This window comes from Vulpes lagopus, chromosome 5 (genome assembly GCF_018345385.1).
Source record: "Vulpes lagopus strain Blue_001 chromosome 5, ASM1834538v1, whole genome shotgun sequence".
Taxonomy (NCBI): domain Eukaryota; kingdom Metazoa; phylum Chordata; class Mammalia; order Carnivora; family Canidae; genus Vulpes; species Vulpes lagopus.
This window is the reverse complement of record NC_054828.1, coordinates 111,176,233-111,198,595: the sequence shown is the minus strand read 5'-3', so window position 1 is coordinate 111,198,595 and position 22,363 is coordinate 111,176,233. Positions and strand designations below refer to the sequence as shown.

At 37.4% G+C, this 22,363-nt stretch overlaps 2 protein-coding genes across 2 annotated transcripts in view; one reads left to right on the top strand and one right to left on the bottom strand.

Annotated features, from left to right (window-relative positions):
• SPDYA (speedy/RINGO cell cycle regulator family member A) overlaps positions 1–6,353 on the top strand; it is a 33,925-nt gene extending 27,572 nt beyond the window's left edge. The window contains exon 8 of the mRNA XM_041756664.1: positions 6,265–6,353. Coding sequence (XP_041612598.1) covers positions 6,265–6,353 — 89 coding nt within the window. The remainder of the gene's footprint in view (positions 1–6,264) is intronic.
• Positions 3,472–21,988, bottom strand: TRMT61B (tRNA methyltransferase 61B). Its single transcript, XM_041756663.1, has 7 exons — positions 20,853–21,988; positions 16,498–16,600; positions 13,228–13,418; positions 8,403–8,494; positions 7,521–7,747; positions 6,744–6,821; positions 3,472–6,660 (listed from the first exon to the last, which is right to left on the bottom strand). Exons 1-7 carry the CDS (start codon positions 21,558–21,560, stop codon positions 6,617–6,619), a joined length of 1,443 nt encoding a protein of 480 aa, XP_041612597.1. The 5' UTR covers positions 21,561–21,988; the 3' UTR covers positions 3,472–6,616.
• Between the last annotated feature and the right edge of the window lie 375 nt (positions 21,989–22,363).

The following is a 22,363-nucleotide window of genomic DNA, read 5'->3' as shown; positions in this document are numbered from 1 at the left end:
TTATAACTGGAAGTTTGTATCTTTTGATCACCTTCACTCATTTTGCCCACTGTGTATCCCGCCTCTGGCAAACATCAGTCTGCTCTCTGTATCTGTGAGGATTTTTTCTGTCTTGTTTTGTTTTTAGATTCCACATATAAGTAAGGTTACACAGTATTTTTATTTTTCTGTCTAAAGTATTTCACTTAGCATAATGCCCTCAAGATCATCCGTGTTGTCACAGATGGCAGGATTTCCTTATTTTTGACTGATACTCCATTCCTGTGATATTATATAGCTGAATGATAGTCTGTACACACACGCTTACACAAACACCCCACATTTTCTTTATTCATTCATCAGTTGATGAACACTTAACATTGTTCCATGTTTTGACTATTGTAAATGCTACAATGAACAAAGGGGTGCAGATACCTTTTTGACATAGTGAATTTGTTCTTTAGGATAGATACCAGATACAGAATTGCTGGATCATATAGTAGTTCTATCTTTAATTTTTTGAGGAACCTCCATATTGTATTTCCACAGTGGCTGCAGCAACTTACATTACCACCAATAGTGTACAAGGGTTCCTTTTTTCTCCAAGTCCTCACTAACACTTATTATTTATCTTTTGATAATAGCCATTCTAATCAGTATGAAATGACACCTCATTGTGGTTTTGATTTGCATTTCCCTGATAATTGGTGATGTTGAACACCTTTTTGTGTAACTGTTGGCTATTTGTCTTCTTTGAAAAAATGTCTGTTCATTTCCCTGCACATGTTTTAATTGGTTTTTTTCCTATTGAGCTGTAGGTTTTTTTTACATATTTTGGATATGAATCCCTTATCATATATGATTAGTAAATATTTTCTCCCATTCCATAGGTTGCCTTTTTATTTTGTTGGTGGCTTTCTTTGCTACACAGAAGTTTTTTAATTTGATGTAATTCCACTGTTCATTTTTGCTTTGTTACCTTTATTTTTGAAGTCCAATCCAAAAAGCCATTGGCAAGATAAGTGTCTTCCCACTTTGTTCTAGTTTTATGGTTTCAGGTCTTAAATTCAAGCCTTTAATCTTTTGTGAGTTTATTTTTTTTATGCATGGTATAAGATAGCGCTCTTCATTTCTTTTGCATGATACTGTCCAGTTTTTACAACACCATTTATTGAAGAGGCTATTGGTTCCACTTGTTGGCTCTTTTGTCATAAATTAATTGACCCTATATGCGTTGAGTTTACTTCTGGGCTCTGTATGCTGTTCCATTTCTATATGGGTCATTTTTATGCAAATACCATACTGTTTTTGATTACTATAATCTTGTAATACTATATACTTTTCTATCTTCTACTTAAAAAAAATTAGAAGCATACTATGTCTAGGCCTGCTTTTTTTTCACTACCATAAAGCATTTCCCCATGTCATTAGTCATTGGAAATCTGATTTTTAATCATGATATGGTAGAAGTATCATAATTTATTTGCACATTTCACTTTTGTTGGGATTTGATGACTTTGAAAAATGGTAACCAATCATGAACTGGAAATGCTTTTAGTCAACCACTCTGTAATTTTCATTCAAATTATATTTATAAAGATAGGGTATCTCTGATACTTCTCAATCCTCAGTAATATTCTACTAGCAGTGATCCTTTTTACTTCTTAAAAAGTCTTTAGGACTGCCAGATTTCTTATGGTTCTTCCTCAGTTCCACAATGAGATCTGTACTATTTCAGAATATCGCATTTATTTTTGCTATATCCTTATGAGATTAACAGTGATTACTGAAGTTTTATTAAAAGAGAAATTAAACTCTTAAGACTCTTCAAGGTAGGAGTCACATTTCAGTCATTGTTCCATTCCCTGGCCTTAGTAATCACTAAACAAATTTGACTAACAGTATAGTCTCTTCCCTTGCAACACCTCCAAGCATAGTTTTTATTCGTTCTCTTGTATCTGAAGGTAAGTAGGATCTACCTTAGGCTAAATTATAAAAATTGCCTTTTAGCATCCCTCCTTTCTATCCCAGCAACTTTTACCTACATTCTTTGATTCTTGTAATAGGTTAAGATTTACTAGATGTTTAAAATGTTCCATGCAATGTGTTAAACATTTTACATTGATAATCTCACTTAATGTTCACAGCCAACCCTGTGATAAATACTATTATCTCTACTTTGCAGATAAGGAGACTGAGGCTTAGAGAGGTTAAATCATTTGCTCAAAGTGGTGGAGCGACATTTGAACCCAGGTCTGTCTGACTCTAGACTACAGCCTGAATTCCTATTATGCTCTACTGCCCCCTTTGATGAAATCCTACCATTGGTGGTGAAAAAAAAAGCTGCCACAGAAGTCTTTTTAGTAGACTACTGAGGACTAAGGAGGTGGTGAAAGTATTAAGAACCAAGTTCCTGATGAAAGATTGTATGGAGTGAATTGGGAGAGAATTCCAACTACAATTTGAACAGATATTTATAGAAAGCAGAACACAAGTAGTTATGTTTTACTCATACTAGCGCCTGTAGATATCAAGTACACTGTATTTTAGACTTTGATATCTCAAGAAAACACAGTACGTCCAGGGAGGAAGGGGCTCTGCCAGTTTGCTTTGAAAAAAAGCATGACTTTGAGGGACTGTGGATGAGAAGTGGAGCACTTAAGGGAGTTGTAAATGAAACTGTGCTTTCATCCCATCCCTGGTTTAGGATATACACAGATCCTCTACAGGAAGGAACAAGGAACTCATTACTCTGAACTAAAGAGTATTAAAGTTAAATGTAAAACCTTTTGTTTCAGGATGACAGAGGGTAGGCAATATGTTGAAAAAAAACACTTGACCAATAAACATATACATTCATTTTCCCTCAGTAGGCTTAATAGAAAGTGAGCTAATTGGGGGTGTGAGAGCATTTAAAGGTAACACAAGGTTATCAGGAGTAGGGGTCAGAGTCTTACTGCCTCAGCAGCTGCTGATTCCCAGTAGTGACCTCTGCTAGCAAAATTTTCTTCCTTCGGTCCACATAAAGTGGTTGGAATCACTTAATGGTTTATGGTTGCAGAAAACTCAATTCATCATTGTATAAGAAACACAAAGAGCTGATGCTCTACTCCAGGCTTTTATGCTAAAATATAGCAGTAGATGCTTTTCAATGCTTCTATCTTCATACACAAGCAACTTCTTGCTTTTCAGGTAAAATTTCTATTTTGTTTTATGCAGTCATGCTGAACCATAATTATGAAAAGTGTTATTACCACTTGAAAATGCTTATAATACGGCAGACAGTAACAACAATTAAAGAGGCATAAAATTGAAGATTTGCTGTTATTACTGCCATGTAAAAGTATGTGCTCATATGGATGTAGACTGGACATTGGTCTTGGAGAAGTAAACATGGTTTTCTTAGGGGCCTACAAAAAAAAACAAAACAAAAAACCTATTTTTCTACCATTAAAAATTCTCAAAACATATTCAAAAAACAAGTTTCAGATAAACATGTTTATGATATTTATTAGGAATAAAAAGTTGTCATTTTGACAAGGCTGGGAAATAAATGAGGCATTCTTTACGAATTTATATACATCACAGTCACCAGTCATGTTCCAGGCATATTATAAAGGTAGCCTCATTTAACACTTGACCCTCTCCCCAAGCAATCTTTAAGTGGCATCATGACACACATTTTAGTGACAAAGGAAAGTTACAGTTGCAAGGTAAAACAACAACAATAAAAACAGCAAAATGGGACTCCGTTCTATCTGAATATATAGCCTATTTTTATACTAAACCACACAGTCTCTCTGTACCTTATGCTGTTTTAAGCCTTATGACACCTAAATTAATCCCTCTGAAACATGAATATGCAGAGGACGCCTCAGATTTTAGAGCAAAGCCAAAGGCAAAAAGCAATATAGCAAACCTTATTACTGATTCACATGAGCAAGCCTGGGACATTGCAACTATTATATAATCTAAAATAATTTTTTCTCAAAAAAAAAAGATCCTCTTCTGAACTTATTTCAGTCTACAACTGTTCTAATCATGCAGTAGCAGAACTTAAAATCTTAATCTATATTCAGTGAATTACCAGCTCATGTGGTCATTCCTTCACAGTATTTTTTACATCTGCCCCTTTTCCTCACCTAATAGTTGTATATTACTACCAATCAACTCATAATGTATACCGTGTGTTAACTGTGAAATTTCTGATTCAATTGTTTTTCCTTCCTTTAAATACTCCTAGATACTTCCTTTAAATATTCATATTTACAGACTAACTTTTAAAAAAATACCTCCTTTTACATGACCATAAAACCTTCAGGAGTCCCTACTGCCTCTGAAGTAGAATTCTAACTCCAATTCTCTCAGAGTCCATGCCTAAATTTCTTAGAACAACCAAGTCAGTAGGATATATACAGATATAGGGTAGTATAGATACAAATATGGATGTAGTGTAGATACAGATCAAGTGTAGCCTTGTAGCCTTCAGCACACTTTTATTGACCATTTACTAGGTGAAAAAGGTGGGACTTCTGGAAGGTACTAGGAGGACAGTTGAGTCAGTCAGAAATCTGTAAGTTTACAGCATAGATGAGAGCCAGATGTGAATTTAGAAAGCTAAATTTAGAAGAACACATCTGTCCCATAAGTAAGATTGTAAATATGCTTAATGGTCAGTGGAGACATGGAGAAAGGCTTAAGCTGGACTTTAACTATATAAATAAATGCTTACTTGCTTGTGTAGTTTGGTTTTCATTTCAGCTTAATATTAGAAGGGACACTGTTAAACAAGTTTTGTTCAATTCAACATCTATTGACAGTGGACTGAACAGAAACTAAATTTCTAAATGAAATAGGAATAGAATGAGGCACCTGGGTGGCTCAGTCAGTTAAGTGTCTGACTCAATCTCAGCTCAGGTCTATTGATCTCAGGGTCCTGAATTCAGGACTCACATTTGGCTCCATGCCTAGCATGGTGCCTACTAAAAAAAAAAAAAAAAAAAAGAAAGAAAGAAAGAAAAGAAAAGAGAAAAGAAAAAAAGAAAGAAAGAAACAGGAGTAGAAGGTACGACTTTTCTTTGCTCTTAAACCAGCTCTTTTTCCAAGTAATACAATTAGAGCTTGCATTCAAAACAATACATGAAGGACAGTATTTTACTATTGGTTAAATAGAACAGCAGAAGAAAGAGAAGTAGTTCTGGACAGAACTTAAAAATATACTTCAGAGCTTCTACATATCTGGCAATGTTATGAAAAATAAAACCATTATTACTATAAGAGTGTTCAGATAGTTACCATTAAGAAAAAGGACACCAGAAGACTATTCTGCTTGTGATTCCATCAGTTCCTAAAAATGCAACCAGAGTGATTTTTTTTTTTTTTCAAAACACAGATCTGGACATGTTACCCCTCACTTCACTAAATCCTTTAGTGAGACCCTATTTTACTTAGGATAGACAAACTCCTTAAGAGGTCTATCCTGCATGGCCTGACTCCTACTTATTTTTCCAGTCTTTCACTCAACCCCAGCATCACTGGCCTTTTTTGTTCTCATTTTCCCTCATATAATCAACTTCTACTTAGCACTCAGATCACAGCTCAATTGTCACTTGCATAGGTAATTACTTAACCAAAGTAAAACCCTGGATTATAGTACTCTGTACTTCTTTGGAGCATTCATAACAATTTTAGTTTTCTATTTGTGTTATAACTCAATGTCTAATTAGACATTTTTTTTAGATGATAGTATAAAAAGGCAGAGATTTTATGTTAAAAGTTTATGAAAAATATGTAAAGTGTTATTTAGAATATATATATTATTTTAAATAGCTCTAGCCTAAGAGAGAAACTGAGGAATAGCAGCATTTATTCTCCAGGTATAACCCTTTAAAACCTATAAAACATCTATTTAAACAATACTCTTAAGTTTTTGTTTATCTGTAAAATATGGATAACCTTAAAGATGAGGTATACATATTAAATGAAAAAACATTATAATAAGTTCTTAAAAACAATGTAGGGTAGATGCTAAGTAATTGGTGCCTATGAATAAACCTCTAATTCTGATATTCTTTCAAATTAGTTAAAATGATTCTGAGAAGGATAAAAGAGATTCAAGAATTACACCTTTTGTTGTAATTTTTAAGATGGTTATATGATTATCAGTTTTCTTTGTATTATTTACTATAATCCAGATTGCTTTACTTAAGATACATACAAGCCATTAAAATATGTACTTAAACAGATATATAAAATTTGTCTTAAAATCATTTTTTATTTTGGTAGCCAATGACCATCAATCAAACAAAGAAAAGAAAACTAATTTTATGAAGAAAGACAAATCTATGGAGTGGTTTACAGGAAGTGAAGAGTGAGATGGCTCAACTAAACCAATTTGGAATCATTAACTACAACATGTCAAAATAACTACAAGACAAGTGTCAAAAAGAGACATTTAAACAGTTTTGAAATGTTACACATCTTCCTTTAGCTTTTATTATTTTTCAAAATTATACGTAAAAGTTATACAAATCATAGTAACAGCTAACAATTCCAATCTATGGAAGTAGTGATTCACAATATAAAGTTCTGTTTTGATATTTTTCCATCTTCCAATCAGTTGCTGTCATCTGAGGTACTACTCAGGTTGTGGTTTAAACTTCCTCAGCTTGACAAGAAAAGCTAATTTAAGGAAAGAAAAAAGCAAAGTTATTACAATAACCAGAAGAAAACATCACTTACTATGGCCTGAAAACATCACTCACCTGTATGACCAGTTTGCCAGTGTATAGGTCTAGCAATATAAGGAGATGATCCATATGGAAAATCAGAATGTGATTCTTCTGTTGTAGAACAAAATATATATTATAAGCTACATAAAATATTTTATAATTTGTTGACAAAACTGTTAAAATACAAATTACTGCCCTTTTATAGTTTTCTCTCAGAACTCATTTTTTCAGCATTTGTTTTGGAACTACTCTGCCAGTTATCTTACAGAAACAATTTGTCAAGGATTAAATGATAAACATATATGGTTTGATAACTAAATGGATAAGCCCCTATATCATCAATTAATGGATATCTGAAAACTTGTTCATATCCTAAATAATGAGTACATACAACAAGGACCTAAATTTAGTTCTCTGAGGAATTCCAGTTGCTTTTTAGAATATTAGCTATTTGCATATCAAGTCCTATTAAATTCTTTCCCTTCAGTAATAATCACTGACCTAAATTTAAAACATCCTGTAATATATTTAAAGTTTTGCATAAGCCAACTGCTTTGATACAAGCAAAATATGAATATCATACAAAGCTCCATTCTTCAAAGGTATCAAACTTTTACATAAAAGGCAAAAAAAAGTCATTATTCTGTCCTTTAGAGATTTTAATTTCACAGAAGAAATACCATATTTCAATATCTCTAAGAAAAGAGAACAAATCCCTGAGAAATAGTTTTATAATCATTGTTTAATACACTCACGAAGCTATTCTCCATTTATTATTGCAAACACATATGAAATAAAATTGAAACTCACCATGGTCATCCTCTTGAAACATCTCACCTTCAATTCTAATTTTCTTTTGAGAATGTAATTGTAAATCTGTGTTGATTTTAGGTTCTACTTTTTGAGCTAAAATTCCATTTTTCTGTTTTGCAAGGCAAACCAACCAATCTCTGACAATGACTTCACTTATCTTTTCACATGAGAGAGCAAGTTCACAGATGCGAATTCCATCTAACAGTTCGATAACCTGTGTGATGCTTTTAGAAAAAGTGAAAAAAAGTACTTTAAATTTCTACTATAATAATAACTTGATACTTAAGTTCACTATACCTCTCAACCCAAATTTATTTTATTTATTTATTTTTTAAAAATTTTATTTATTCATGAGATACACTGAGAGAGAGAGAGAGAGGCAGAGACACAGGCAGAGGGAGAAACAGGCTCCATGCTGGGATCCCAACGTGGGACTCGATCCCGGGTCTCCAGGATCACACCCTGGGCTGAAGGCAATGCTAAACTGCTGAGCCACCAGGGCTGCCCTCTTAACTCAAATTTAAATGCTATAGTTAAACCAAGGGGGAAAAATACGCATGCAAGTTCGAGCACATAATATGCAATTTCATAGAATACTAAGTAAAAAAATGCAGAAACTATGATTTTACATTACTGTTCAAATTATACTTTTAAAACTTTTCTTCTAAACTGTCAGAAGAAATGTCCATCTTATCATTCAGGTAAAGAGTGGTTTAAACAGCAATATAAATTTGTTGTGATATATATTGGTTCGTAAGTTTTACAAATTGACATATACACCTAATTCGATTATAAAATGAACACTGTAACCAAGTCCTTAAGTCAAAATAAAAGTATGTTTAAAATCACATTACAAAGAAAAATAGCCACATTACTCACTTTGCTAGATATACAGCACACACACCGCCCTGTTTAAGATTTGGGTATAAAACAGGCAAAGCAACTTGAGGATTCAACATGTCCAAAACTACCTGTCAGGGGGAAGCAAATCAGACAGAGTTTTGTTTAAACAAAGCACAGGTCTTCTTTCTTACTATTATAAAACTTTTAGAAAGCAATTACCCAGTTAAAGTTCTCATTTTTAAACTCTAATACTATTAACCATCATTTTGCTCTCTCAAAAAGATGTATTTATTATTATACAAAATGTCACAGTACTTGACTACATGAAAATCATAATGGTTTGTCGTGCACTTGGCAATATCAACACTAAAGGAATCTTTCTACAGCTACATCTAATATACACAAATGCATACATATATATAAAATTTTAATGATAGAGTTCAGCTTTTGGCAACAGAAATTCAAATTTTTTTAAATATGTATTTTTATGTTCAAAAGGAAAGTTATTAATTTGAGAGATTCTAAAATGCAAGAATCCTGACCTTTAGTTCTTTATTCTTCATCCAATTGCAGAATACAGGCTGTGTATTCACAAAGATGTCAAATGAATACAATGAGTATGTGAAATTTTTTTTAATTCATTTAAAACAAAAATAAATATGCCCAAAATAGAAAATAAAGTTGCTTTTATTGATGGGTAACTCTGAAAAGCTAAGAGTAGTTGGCACATCAACATATTACTAAATTATTCCATTATTTATGTTTTTAAAAATAGTATTAATGGGTAATCATTCATTATTAATTCATTCACCAAATCTTTACTGAGCACCTTCCATGTGCCAAGCATTTTGCTAAGTAGTAAGGATGTAACAGGAGCTTTCATTCCATTTTGTTTCAAGGGAACATATATTCTAATGAAGGGACAGCCATTAAACAAAAATCCAAGAAGTATGTAAGTCACCGGAGGATAAGTGACATCAAGCATAGAATTATAAAACAGAATATGAGGGATAGAGACTAATGGAAGGAAGTGCTATTTTATACATAGGCTAGTCAGTGAAAAGACCTGAAGATGATGATTAAGCTTACCCTGTGGAAATTTAGGGGGGAAGTATACTCCAGATGGACAGAACAGCAAATACAAATACTCTGAGGTTGTAGGATACTTGGTGAGTCTGAGAAGGCCACTGTCGCTGCAGTGGAGACAAAAGGGGGAAAATTGTAATAAGAGATGAATTCTGAGTGTAAAATTCAGTGGCATTAAGTACATTCTGACTTAATTTTTAGATCTAAACAAAGAAAAGACTGAGAGAAGGCAAGGAAGGATGATGGTGACCTGGTATAGCAAATAGCACTGGATGTGATAACAAGTGGTATATATTTTGAAAAGGTAGAACCAATTAGAATTAGGATTGGTTGTAGGATAAAGAGAAAGAGGAGTCAGGATTAATCCAGTGTTTTTAGCCTAAGCCACTGAAAGAATGAGGGAAATGGTAAAGACTATGGGAGGGGCAGGCTTAGCAGAAATAATCAAGAATTCAGGTTTGGACAGTTTAAAATGCTTAATAGATCTCAAGGAAAGATCTCAATGACTGAATCAAAGGGTTAACATGATAAACATAAATGGGCTTCATTGGCTGTAACTACAGAGTTTGCCTATGTTATTGATAAGGACCACAAATCAGATAACCAAGAAACCTGCCAATCCTCTTGAATATTCTCAACATTTCCGTTCATCCAGTCACTCAAACCTCACTTGTTGGAGTCATCATTTTCTTTACCTCAAATTCTCTTTTGAGAATCATTGGGGTTTTGATGTTTCTGTCTGGAAAATTATCCAGCCCCAGAAACCTTATCTATTTGACATTTCTCAAATTCATCGGACTGTTAATGCCTTAGATCAGAACCTCATTGTATCCTGTTGTAACATTACAATAGCTTTCTACATAGACTTAGCCTCATTCTTCCACCAGAATTACTCTAAAATGGAAGAATATACTTATCTTGAGGAGTACCGATAACATTTGGAATTGCTGAATCACTACATTGTACACCTGAAATGAATTGTGGTATGTTAACGATAGTGGAATTAAAAAAAAATTACTTTAAAATAGGAATCTGCTAAGAATCTAAAACAGGAATCTAAAACATTCTGCTCCCCAACTTAGGAACTCATCAATAGTTCCCATTATCTGTAAGATAATTAATGTCTCTATGCCCTAGCTTAATATACATACAAGTATTCTTCATTATCTAGACCATTAAGACTGCATTTACAGCTTCATCTCATGATACCCAATTTCTACAGCCATGGTGTTCCACACTTCTGAGTCTTTCCAGTAATTGTTTATATGTCTATCTTCTAGAATGCTAAATGTATAAATTGGTCTTAGCATAGTACATGGCACATGGCAGGTCTTTAATAAATGCTTATTGAATTAGAAACAGTAGTTCAATAATTCAGAGAAAGATGATAATCCAGCAGGTAGATGAGTAAGGTACATTTCATGAAAGAGATCATGACCTTTGATCTAAACTTTAAAGAGAATATAGAATTTAAACAGGTAGAGAGAAGGAAGGAAATAATGATGAAAATCATAGCTAATATTTCTTTAATGCTTACTATATACCAGGTACTGTTCTATGCACTTTATTTGAAATATCTTATTTAATCCTCAACACCTCTATGAAATATGAAATATTATCATCATTCCTGTTTAATGTGTGAGGGGCCTGGGCACAGAAAGTTTAAGTAACTTATCCAAGATCTTCTTGGCTATTATGGGAACCAGGCTGAATGGACCACAAAACTTAGTTCCCTCTTCCCCTCTCCCTTTCTCTCCTCAGATAATCACTGTCCTGAAGTTGGTAATGTTCCCAAATAATTTATACTTTTATGACATATGTATATAGCTATAAACAGTACCATGGTACTGTTTTGCATAGTTTTAAATTTTAGATATATATGGCCATTCCATACATACTCTTTTATAATGCTTTTTTCCACTAAGCACCATGTCTTTGAGATTTACTGATGTAAATACAGTACATTTATTTCACTATGTTAAATAATACTATTTTTAGTATTCCATTGTGTCCATTCATCTTCTGATGGTTAGGCTTTTAAAAATTTGTTAAAAATATTTTATTAGCCATTTTTTTCTCCTTTTGTTCTCCTTTGTGATTTAATACCTTTTATGTTCACCATCATTTTGGATTGCAGGGGTATGGATCCTCCTATATTTTCTCATACTGAGAACCATGTGTAACTATTTGGCACTATTACTCAAGAGAGTTCACCCAAATAAATCTAGTAAGGAACATTCTTTTAATTGTTTTAAAGATTTTATTTATTTATTCATGAGACACACACACAGAGAGAGAGGCAGAGGGAGAAGCAGGCTCCATACAAGGGAGCCCAACACAGGACTCAATCCTGGGTCTCCAAGATTACGCCCTGGGCTGAAGTTGGCGCTAAACTGCTGAGGCACCGCCCCCTCCCCCGGGCTGCCCACATTCTTTCTTTTAGATCAGGGATGATTCAGCAGGTTTCTTTTTTTTTTTTTTTTTAATTTTTTTTATTTATTTATGATAGTCACACAGAGAGAGAGAGAGAGGCAGAGACACAGGCAGAGGGAGAAGCAGGCTCCATGCACCAGGAGCCTGACGTGGGATTCGATCCCGGGTCTCCAAGATCGCGCCCTGGGCCAAAGGCAGGCGCCAAACCGCTGCGCCACCCAGGGATCCCGATTCAGCAGGTTTCTACAAAGCTTCAACAATATCATTAAAATCCTCTTTTGTCCTTCATGATCATCAAGCAAATTTCAGATGATCAATTAACCTCTCAGGTATCTGTAACATTCTAACAGTCTTATGGATGGCCTATGTAGAAAAATTTCTTTTCTTCTGGCCCTTACTGAGCTGTAATATGCAAGCCAAACAAGGATAAGGAAAAAGAACTGTGGTCTTTGTGTCCAGGTATCTGTGTCACCAAAACTACAGACTTTAATATTAGAGATGGGAACCAGTCCTGATTTTAAAAAAGTCTCCTCTTTCTTCATTTTTCAACTAGTTTCCCTCATAAATGTCCTAAAGTAATTCAACTTTCCAAACAGCCAATTTAAAAAAGCAAAGACAACCTAGACCTCAGTCTGTAGTGCCAAGCTATGAAATAATGAAATCATCAAGGATAAGGTAACTTACACTAGAATTCTGAAACTCTGAATCCAACTAATACCTCCATGTCCCACATCTCTACCATCACTGGTCACAGCCTAAAATATCCCTTCATCGTCTATCCTTTTATCTTCATATTTCTCTGCTTCTTCTCCCAGCTCAATCTTTCACCATTCCTGCACCTCACAAATCCATCTACTCCACTTTCTGAAGCTATGTTCATAGTAAATGCCTCTAACCTCAATATTTTAAATGAACACTCATCGACATCTTCATGTTAACTGTCTTAAGATGCCTGTTGCCTGTTCCCTCACAAATGAGGGCCATTTATTCCCCCAAATCTCACAACATGAGGTCAGGCTCTGGGATCAATCAATATGCTCCCAATGCTGCTCCTAAATTATTATTCCTTTATCCTAGAAATGGTGAGGTTTATGATGTTCAACTACTCCTCTTACTATCTGGTCATTACTCCAGACTTAGTAACAGCTTTGGCACCTCATTCAGTATGTCTCTGCTCTAAATTCTACCATAATATTAAAGGAAAATATTCCTCCCTACTTCTACAAATAGAAACAGGGCAAATAATTAAGGAAGAGCCTTTTCCATACAAAAGAAGTGCAATCCTTGTTTTCTATGTAGTCAGTATTAGATAATATCATAGGACCCACTTTAGAAAACTTACCGCATCAAATATGAAAGATTTTACATCTTCAGTTGCTCCTGAAATATCCTTATGAATAAAATTCACATTGTCTGGCCACTCTTCTACATGACTCATTTTCCATGAATCACACCAATTTTTATAATTCTTCTTAGCCAATTCATGGTGGTCTTTTCGTATTTCAAAGCTTATGACTCGTCCTTGTGATCCAACTTAATTAAAAGAATTTATGATATTTTATTGATTCATTTCATAAAAGAATGTAAAAAACTATAATACAAAGGTATTACACTGATGTGAAAAAATAATTCAAATACTTCAGGGTTACAAAACTATCCCATCCCAGATCCTTAATCAATCTTCCTCGACAGAGGCAACCATATCACCAGTTATTTACCCTTCACAAGATAGTTGGTGCCTATATAAGTGTGCAAAGTGTCTCTCCCTATTTTTAACATACTTTAAAACATACATGTGTTATATATACTATCCCATACACTTTCCTTATACTTACTAATGTTACTTCAGTGATTAATGATCTACTATGTTCTTTTTAAGAGCTATTACGTTCCATTGTATGGCTATGCCATAGTTTATTTGACCAGTCACCTACGGATGAACATTTAGCTTGTTTTTAGTCTTAAACAATATTGCAGTGAAAATTATGTTGCCTAAACCTTTTTATCAATGAAAAGACAGTCTTTAAAATGAAATTACCAGTTCAAGAGGTATGTGAATTTTTTATTTTGAAAATTATTACCAAATTCTCCTCCCAAAGAATAATACCAATTTACACTCTACCAACAAGGTAGTAAAGCACCTATTTCTCCATACTTTCTCCAACAAAGAGTTTTCAAACTTTTTATCTCTGTCAATCTAAAAACTGAAAATAGTTTATCATTTTTTTTTTATTTTTTTTTTTAATTTTTATTTATTTATGATAGTCACAGAGAGAGAGAGAGAGGCAGAGACACAGGCGGAGGGAGAAGCAGGCTCCATGCACCGGGAGCCTGATGTGGGATTCGATCCCGGGTCTCCAGGATCGCGCCCTGGGCCAAAGGCAGGCGCCAAACCGCTGCGCCACCCAGGGATCCCAATAGTTTATCATTTAGTTGTAATTTACATTTCTTTTGTTACGGATGAAGTTAGTCATTTCATATATTTAAAAGATACTTGTATTTTTGTATATGCCTAAAGAAAAACTGTTTAGCATAGTAATAGTGCAGTTTCTACAGAAGACTACTTACAGGGCAGCCCTGGTGGCTCAGTGGTTTAGTGCCACCTTCAGCCCAGGGCATGATCCCGGAGACCTGGGATCGAGTCCCATGTCAGGCTCCCTGCGTGGAGCCTGCTTCTCCCTCTGCCTGTGTCTCTCATGAATAAATAAATAAAATCTTTAAAAAAAGAAAAAAAAAAGACTACTTGCATTTTAATTAAAGGCAATTAATTCTCCAGCCACCTCTATTTGAGGTGATTTGATATCATTTGGGAGCTGTCCTAGATCAATAAATCTATTATTTACTCATGAAAAGTTTAAATTCTAGGATGTCTTTTGAAATATAACTCCAGCTGCAATTCACCATGTTCTCAAGGCAGAGAAATTAATGTTAACAACAGCATAAGCTAAATAATTGGAAAAGAAAATTATGGAGAAAAAAATCCATCCCAAAGGTAAATAGCAATAATTTCTTGATCACTCATAGTTTGGGACTATTCATGCCATGACACCACTGATACTACAGATATTAGAAATATGGGCACTTGTCTGCTCACACAAATTTTTATAAATTCACTCTGTTAAATGTATTTAGGATTCAGTCATTGTGAAGAAATGACTGCCTTTAACTATGTACAGAAAAGAATAAAAAATAAAAAAAAAGATTTGAGGAGGCCAAAATGAATTTCTGACCTAGCATAAACTGGATTATGTTTGTATGTGATGGCATTAGGTGAAAGAACAAAAGGTTTAAGTTCAGTTCGGTATACTTCTATTTGTATTCTTTATAAAATCTACCCATATACACATACAACAGCTCTAGCAAAGCTGATTATTTAAGAAATAATGCACTAATAAAGAACAGTATGATCCAAAAAGAAAAAAAATGTACCCAAAGAGAGTGCAGTCATTATTCAGCAGTCTATCATTAGCTGAGGAAGGACAATTCTACAGGCAGCCAGAGCAGCCAAAGCAACCTTAACACATAGAGGAATTAAGTAGGCAAAGGAAGAGAGCAATAATAAATTAAAAGTAACCAGAAATCAAATGATGGGAACATGAACAGATATTTATGTTTACTGTTCATCTCTTGATTTTTGATCAGGTGCTACCCTCAATCAAGCAAGACTTTTACCAACTGACAATTTTGAGACTTTCTTAAAGAAAGGAAGACTCTACATGATCTAGCTTTAATAGTTCTATATTATGATTATTTATAACTACTATCATTCTTTGCCCTTAATAGTATATGATTCTTTCCCGGCAGCTGACCACCCTCTACCTTCTATTTCTCTCATACTGAATATTCATCTGGAATTATTATTAACAAAAATATGCACACATATGCACCAAAAAACAAATATAAGAATGTTCAGAGCAGCACTGTTCATAATATTCAACTCAAATGCCCATTAACAGAATGGATAAGCTGTGATTTGTTTACAAAATGGAGTAACTACACAGCCACTAAAATGAAAGAACTACTGTTATATGCAATAGCTAACTCTCACAAACAGAATTTTGAATGAAAGGAGCCACATTCAAAAGAGTACATACTGTATGTTCCTTTTATACAATGCTCGAAGCAGGCAAAACTAATCAATGATGATAAAAGGCAAAATAGTGGTTATCTTTGGGGAGGATTATGACTAAGGAGAATGAGGAGGTTTCTGTAAAGCAACAATATTCCCTGTCTTGATCTCGGTGATAACTACTTGAGTACGGTCACTATGTTAAAAATTCTCTGAGGTCTAAATACTTATGATCTGTGAACTATAGCTGTGTTAGGTCCAAATAAGTTTAGCTTAAAAAAAAAAAAAAAGAAGAAGAAGAAGAAGAAGCTTTAAAAAACCTGGAGGGAGCAAGAGAAAGCACCGAAAATGGAGATGGATAGAGAGAATGACTAGAATAAACGTACAAGGTGGATAAATAGTTGCTTGCATTTGATTTCAAGGAGAATGCTCTCTATCACAAAGTTATGTAAATATTTTCTAAAACATCTTTATCCACTTAACTTTCTGTTGTTGTGTTTTCTTTGCCCATCTAAATTCAGCTCATTTCTCCCGATCTCTTACCTGCTTTGGATAAAAATAAGCTCATTCCACCAGAGCCTGAGCCAGCTTCCAAAACAGTATCACCTGGGTGGATATCCATCATCAACAGTATCATACTCATATCCTATGATTGAAAGAGAGTATGGGTGACTCAGTGACCAATAAATATGTACTAAGTACAGACTCTTATCAAACACTACATTGGAGTTGGAGAAGAAACGAGTGAAAAAAAAAAAGGATTAAAATCTGGCCTGCCCTACCAAGAGTTGATCTTTCACTTGGTGAAATAACAGATTCAAGAATCAATTAGCAAAGCAGCACTACAGCAAAATACCAAAATTATAGACAATAAGTAGCAATAGATCAGAGAATAGAGATATCAGCAGAAGGCCTGATCTTAAAGACAGAGAATTTAAGGAAAAAATCATGAAGTACAGGATCCCTGGGTGGCTCAGCAGTTTAGCGCCTTCGTTCAGCCCAGGGCCTGATCCTGGAGTCCTGGGATCCAGTCCCGCATCAGGCTCCCTGCAAGGAGCATGCTCTCCCTCTGCCTGTGTCTCTGCCTCTCTCATGAATAAATAAATAAAATCTTAAAAAAAAAAATCACGAAGTAGAAACAGTGTTAAACAAAAGAGGTACAATAAGCACAGTCTGCCCATCTCAGAAGAAGAGAAAAGGAGAAAACTGAATGCCAGGCTAAAGCATTTGAACTTGACCTGGTCAGTAACTGGAGCATGTCACAAAGGTAATAAATGGCATTTTATGAAGATTAATCTGACAGGGAAATGCAGGATATACTAGAAAAGAGAAAAATTAGAGGCCAGTGGAAGACCAATTAGGAAGTTATTACATAATCTCTGCATGAAAGGAAATGAACTTCTTATTTAGTATTAGGATACCAGTAATATATAGGAGGACCTATTTCACAAATGCTATAATTAAAGAATTGTTAACAGGAATATCATGGATGATAGTAATAACGGCTATTTATTGAAACTTTATCATGTATGTGCCAGGGTTAAATATGCAAATTGCTTTCATAGTCTTGTTTAATCAGGATAATAATATAAGAAAAGTATCATCACTCCCATTATATAGACAAATCAAAGAGGTTAAGTAATTTCCCCAAAGTCACAAAGCCAGGAATTAAGTGGGCAAGTCAGAAGAAGAACAGATGTCGAACGCAAAAAGACCACGATGTTGATCATTATACCATACCACATGGGATACAGAGAATTTTTAACATTAGGATTTATTTCAACACTCTGCAACCAACCTTTCAAAGCTGCTAAGAAATAAGCAGCACATCTAGGAAGTTTTTACTAGCTTTTCCTTCTTTGGGAAAAGCTGTTGTGAAAATTCTTCAGGAGGAGGGTTTCTAGAACCCTTTCAAGTCACGGAAACTTCTATATTAAATAGAAGTTTCATTGCACAAGAATTTTAACAGGTACAGTTGTCTAATTAGAAACCAAAATGTATTTCTGAAATGCAGGACTAAGGCTTGGACCGGATGATGCACAGACACACAACTTTTACGCTGTATTAGTCCAAAAGTTTCATTCACAAATGCTGAGTCTTGCATGCATACATATCCTCTCCTACATGCCAGGCACCTGAGGGTAGAGCAGGAGGAGTACAACTTCATACAGAAGTGGAAGCAGCTTCAGTAGTCATATCACTGAAATGTCCTGCAGAAGGCAGTTTATTTTCTTGAATTATTCACATAAGATAAAGAATCTTACTATCATGAAATAAAAAACTTTAGCATGCTTTAGCTTTTGCTTCCTGCCATTTATGTTAGATGGTCTCAAGGGGATGAGTTTTCTAGGTTGGATTTCACTATATACATCCTAGCAATTTCAGTTCAAAACTTGAGTGGGACGTTAGCACTTAATTCATTTCCCTGCCTCTTCCCAAAAGGGATTTAAAGCTATGAGGAGAGTCCTCCAAAGTTATGACTATCATTCTACTATTGAGTTTTCTGCACATTTTAGAACCTCATGAAAGAACAACCCTTTCAAATTTACATTTTTTTCTCAACATGAATTCCAATCTCTTTCCAGATTAATACACTAATTAAATCTAATCCTCACCCTAAGTTTCGATAAGTGGGCTGCACTTTAGGGTTCATTAAATTGCAACAATTTCTACTCCCCAGTTGTTCTTCTATAAGTGCTACAATCATGGACATCAGCAGAAAAGATTAATTTAAAAATTGGAGAGTGGGAGCACCTGAGTGGCTGTTGGTTAAGCATCTGACTCTTGGTTTCAGCCCAGGGCATGATCTCAGGATCGTGAGATCAAGCCATGCGATCAAGCCCCAAGTCAGGCTCCACACTCAGCACAGAGTCCTCTGCCCCCTGCTCTCTCTCTCTCTTAAATAAAATAAATAAAACCTTTTAAAAAACTAAAAAATAAAAATTGGGGGAGTGTTTTCCATTTTATATTTCTACCCCAAACCTAAAAGTGCTTGATACTGACCAATGTGAAATATCAACTCTTCGCAAGTAACTGTTAGGAAGTTTATTTAAAATCACTCCCACAAAAAAACAAGTAAAATAAAATTATCCCACAGACCCACTTTTACTGTTAAGACAAACTATGTAATTCTAACACGGAGACCAGCTTTCAAATCAATTGAGTTATTCCCTTAAAAAGCACTTCAAAGTTGTAAAGGTTGAAGTCAAATTTCCTGCAGCCACTATTTGGGAAATGAAAAAAGGAATCAACACTTAGCGTATCCAGTATTTAAATTCCTCCTTAGGATGGAGCACTATGACTTTTATCTGTGACAAATGGAAAGGCAGAAAGTGCACTAAAGATTTATCTTTATAACTTTATAAAATATAACTATTTTCTTACAGTTTTGTCTAGTGGGAGGAAAAAGATGTGGGGAAGCAAGATGAAATCACAAAAAAATTTTTTTTGTGGCTAGACTGAACAGTCATAAAAGATAAAGTTTCCATCAAGAATTTATGATACCCCATTGGTCTAATGTCTCCAAAAAGGTTTTCTTAGTTCCTAGGTGGACCTCGTAAAATATAAATTGGATTCCCACTTAGAACATTCCAAGGCCCCAAGGCACATGGAATAACCACATCTCATACCAATCTCTTCCTCACCTCACTCAGGCCCTAATAGGATATCTGCACTACTCTTCCCTGTGCGACAATACTGGGCTCCTGGATCTTTGCATGGCTGGCTTTTCCTTAATTAGGTTTCGTATGAATGGTAGTATCTCTCTTCTGACACCTTCTCTAACCATCTGACAAAGTATTCTCTCCCCAGGTCACCCAGCATGTTGTTGTTAACCTATTTGTCTTTATGAATCTATTTGTCTTCCTGGCACTTAGCACAACCTGAAATTATTCTTTCATTTACTTGTGTGTTGTCTGTCATCCTCTCTAGGGTGTAACATCTAGGTTGAGAGTGAGGAATGGGGGCAGCCTCGGTGGCTCAGTGGTTTAGTGCCGCCTTCAGCCCAGGGCGTGATCCTGGAGACCTGGGGTCCAGTCCCACGTTGGGCTCCCTGCACGGAGCCTGCTTCTCCCTCTGCCTGTGTCTCTGCCTCTCTCTCTCTGTGTGTCTCTCATGAAAAAATAAATAAAATCTTTAAAAAAAGAAAGAGAGAGAGAGTGAGGACTGTGGCTCATCACCATACCTCCCCTGAATATAGAGGATAGGCAGTTACTTGCTGAATAAATGATGAACGACTCCTCATCCGGGGATAGAAGGAGTTGTTACAACTACAAAGGAACACTCTACTCAAGGACCTTGACTATGATTAAGAAGTGAAATAAACCACTAGCAATGGACAATTAGTATAAAGTAGTAACAATAACTAGGCAGTTAATTTATTATAAAGAATTCTCTTATGCTTAGTGTTTAATGTTAGCTTTTTGTTAGCTGTTTTAATACAAAACTATTTTCCCTCTAAAGATTAAAGCATAGTAACATATCTATCATTGATAAAATATACCCCTAGTAACATGCCTCATTATTAAACGATGATGAGAATATCTCCATAACGGTACCATAAGAGTTGAACATCCTCCAGTCCTTAATTTGCAAACTTAAGGGTTATGGGGAACAAACAGGAGCACTCACGTGCCTAGTTGCTCCACATAACTCTATGCAGCAGGTCAACAGTGTCTTCACTTTACAGATGAGAGAATCTACGCTCCCAACTTAAAAATGAGAGGTGGCTCTTTCCTCCTAAAATCAGCAATCACAAAATACGTAAAAACTCACATGCACTGTGTTTGTGTTTTAAGTCTGAGAGCAGTAAGAACCGTAAACGTTCTGAGATGCGCTGCAGACTGCAGTCCGCTCCGGAGCCAGTCCGTAGCTAGTTCCCTAAGGTAAGGTAGCATTACCTTAGGGTACGTTATGGCCGGGCCTCTTTTCATCAGCAATACGTAGTCCTCCAAAGCCGGCCTCCTCAGCGTGAAGCGCTTACCAGAGGAGCTCCTCAGCATCTGGCCGGGAAACCGCCCCACGATCTCGCTGAACGGGACCGCTCCCCAGCTACTATTTAAGTGTCCGGCGTTACTCAGCCTAAACAACTTCCTGAACTGTGTTTCCCGCTTCCCAGTCTCCGCCAAGACGAGCTCCCCGACGCGAAAGGGCCCCTCTCTGGAAGCTGCGGAGCAGGGAGAGGGGCCCGGGAGCCCTTCGACCTGGGGCGCGGCCTGGGCCGGAGAGGGCGGCAAGGGCCCCCGGGGGGCGGGGCCGGGCTGGCCTGGGCCCCCGCTCGAGTCCACGCGCTCCCGGGAGGGTGGCTCCTCCTGCGGCGTCGGCAGTCCGAGGCTTTCCCCTGAGGACAGACATCCGATCCCGGGGCCTCGCGCGCGCGGACCGACACTCGGGGGCGACTCTACGCCGGGAGCCTTCCTCCGTGGCGCTTCGCGCCGTCCCTCCCCGTCCAGCTCGTGCGCAGCCGAGGATTCGCCGCACAGCGCCCGCGCTGTCTCCAGGGGCTCTTGCCCACGGCCGCGCAGGGCCGGAGGAGCCCCGCGCCCCAGCCACCTCCTGAGGCGCCGCAGCCGCAGGAAGGCCGGACCTCGCCGCCCGGCGGACAGCATGGTGTGTGGCGCCGGCGACGTCGCACACGAGTGACGTGAGCCCGGCGAGGCCCTCTCCCCGCGGGACGCGCTGACGCAGCCGCCTCGGGTACCCGCAGGCTTTTCCGCCGGAGGAGCTCCGCAGCGGCGCGTGCGCGTGCGCGTGCGCGCGGAGGGGCGGGGCGGAGCGCGCTGCGGGCTCGGGGGCTCGGGGCCTCGCGGGCTGCGGGGTGCGGCTCAGTATCCCTAGAGCGAGCCCCTCTCCCCGGCACCGGCACGTTTTCTCCTCGAAATGTGGGCAGAGAAGCCATCGGCCGCCGACAGATCTTCACCCGCCTCGGCCCGGGGACGGGAGGCTCGGGAGGGACAAGGCCTGCCCAAGCGCGGAACAAACTGCAGCTCCGGGCCCCGGCCGGCCCCGCCGCTCCTCGGGAACGCGAGCGGCACGTGGCCACCCCCGAGATGCGCGGGTGAAAAGGCCACGGATGCGCCTGAGCCTCGCCGTCTGGGCAGGCCGCCCGCACACCGCGTCCCTTGCCAGCTGACGCGCAGCCCTCCCCTGCCCGCCCTGGCAAGCCTCTGCCCGGCTGCACGGGCCCCGGGGAGGGACAGGGCTCCCGCGGCGCTTGCGCAGCACGGTTGTTTCTGAGTAATTAAAACGTAGCGGTGGGGGCAGCCCGGGTGGCGCAGCGGTTTAGCGCCGCCTGCAGCCCAGGGCCTGATCCTGGAGACCCTGGATCGAGTCCCGCGTCGGGCTCCCTGCATGGAGCCTGCTTCTGCTCCTCTCTCTCATAAATAAATAAATAAAATATTTAAAATAAAAC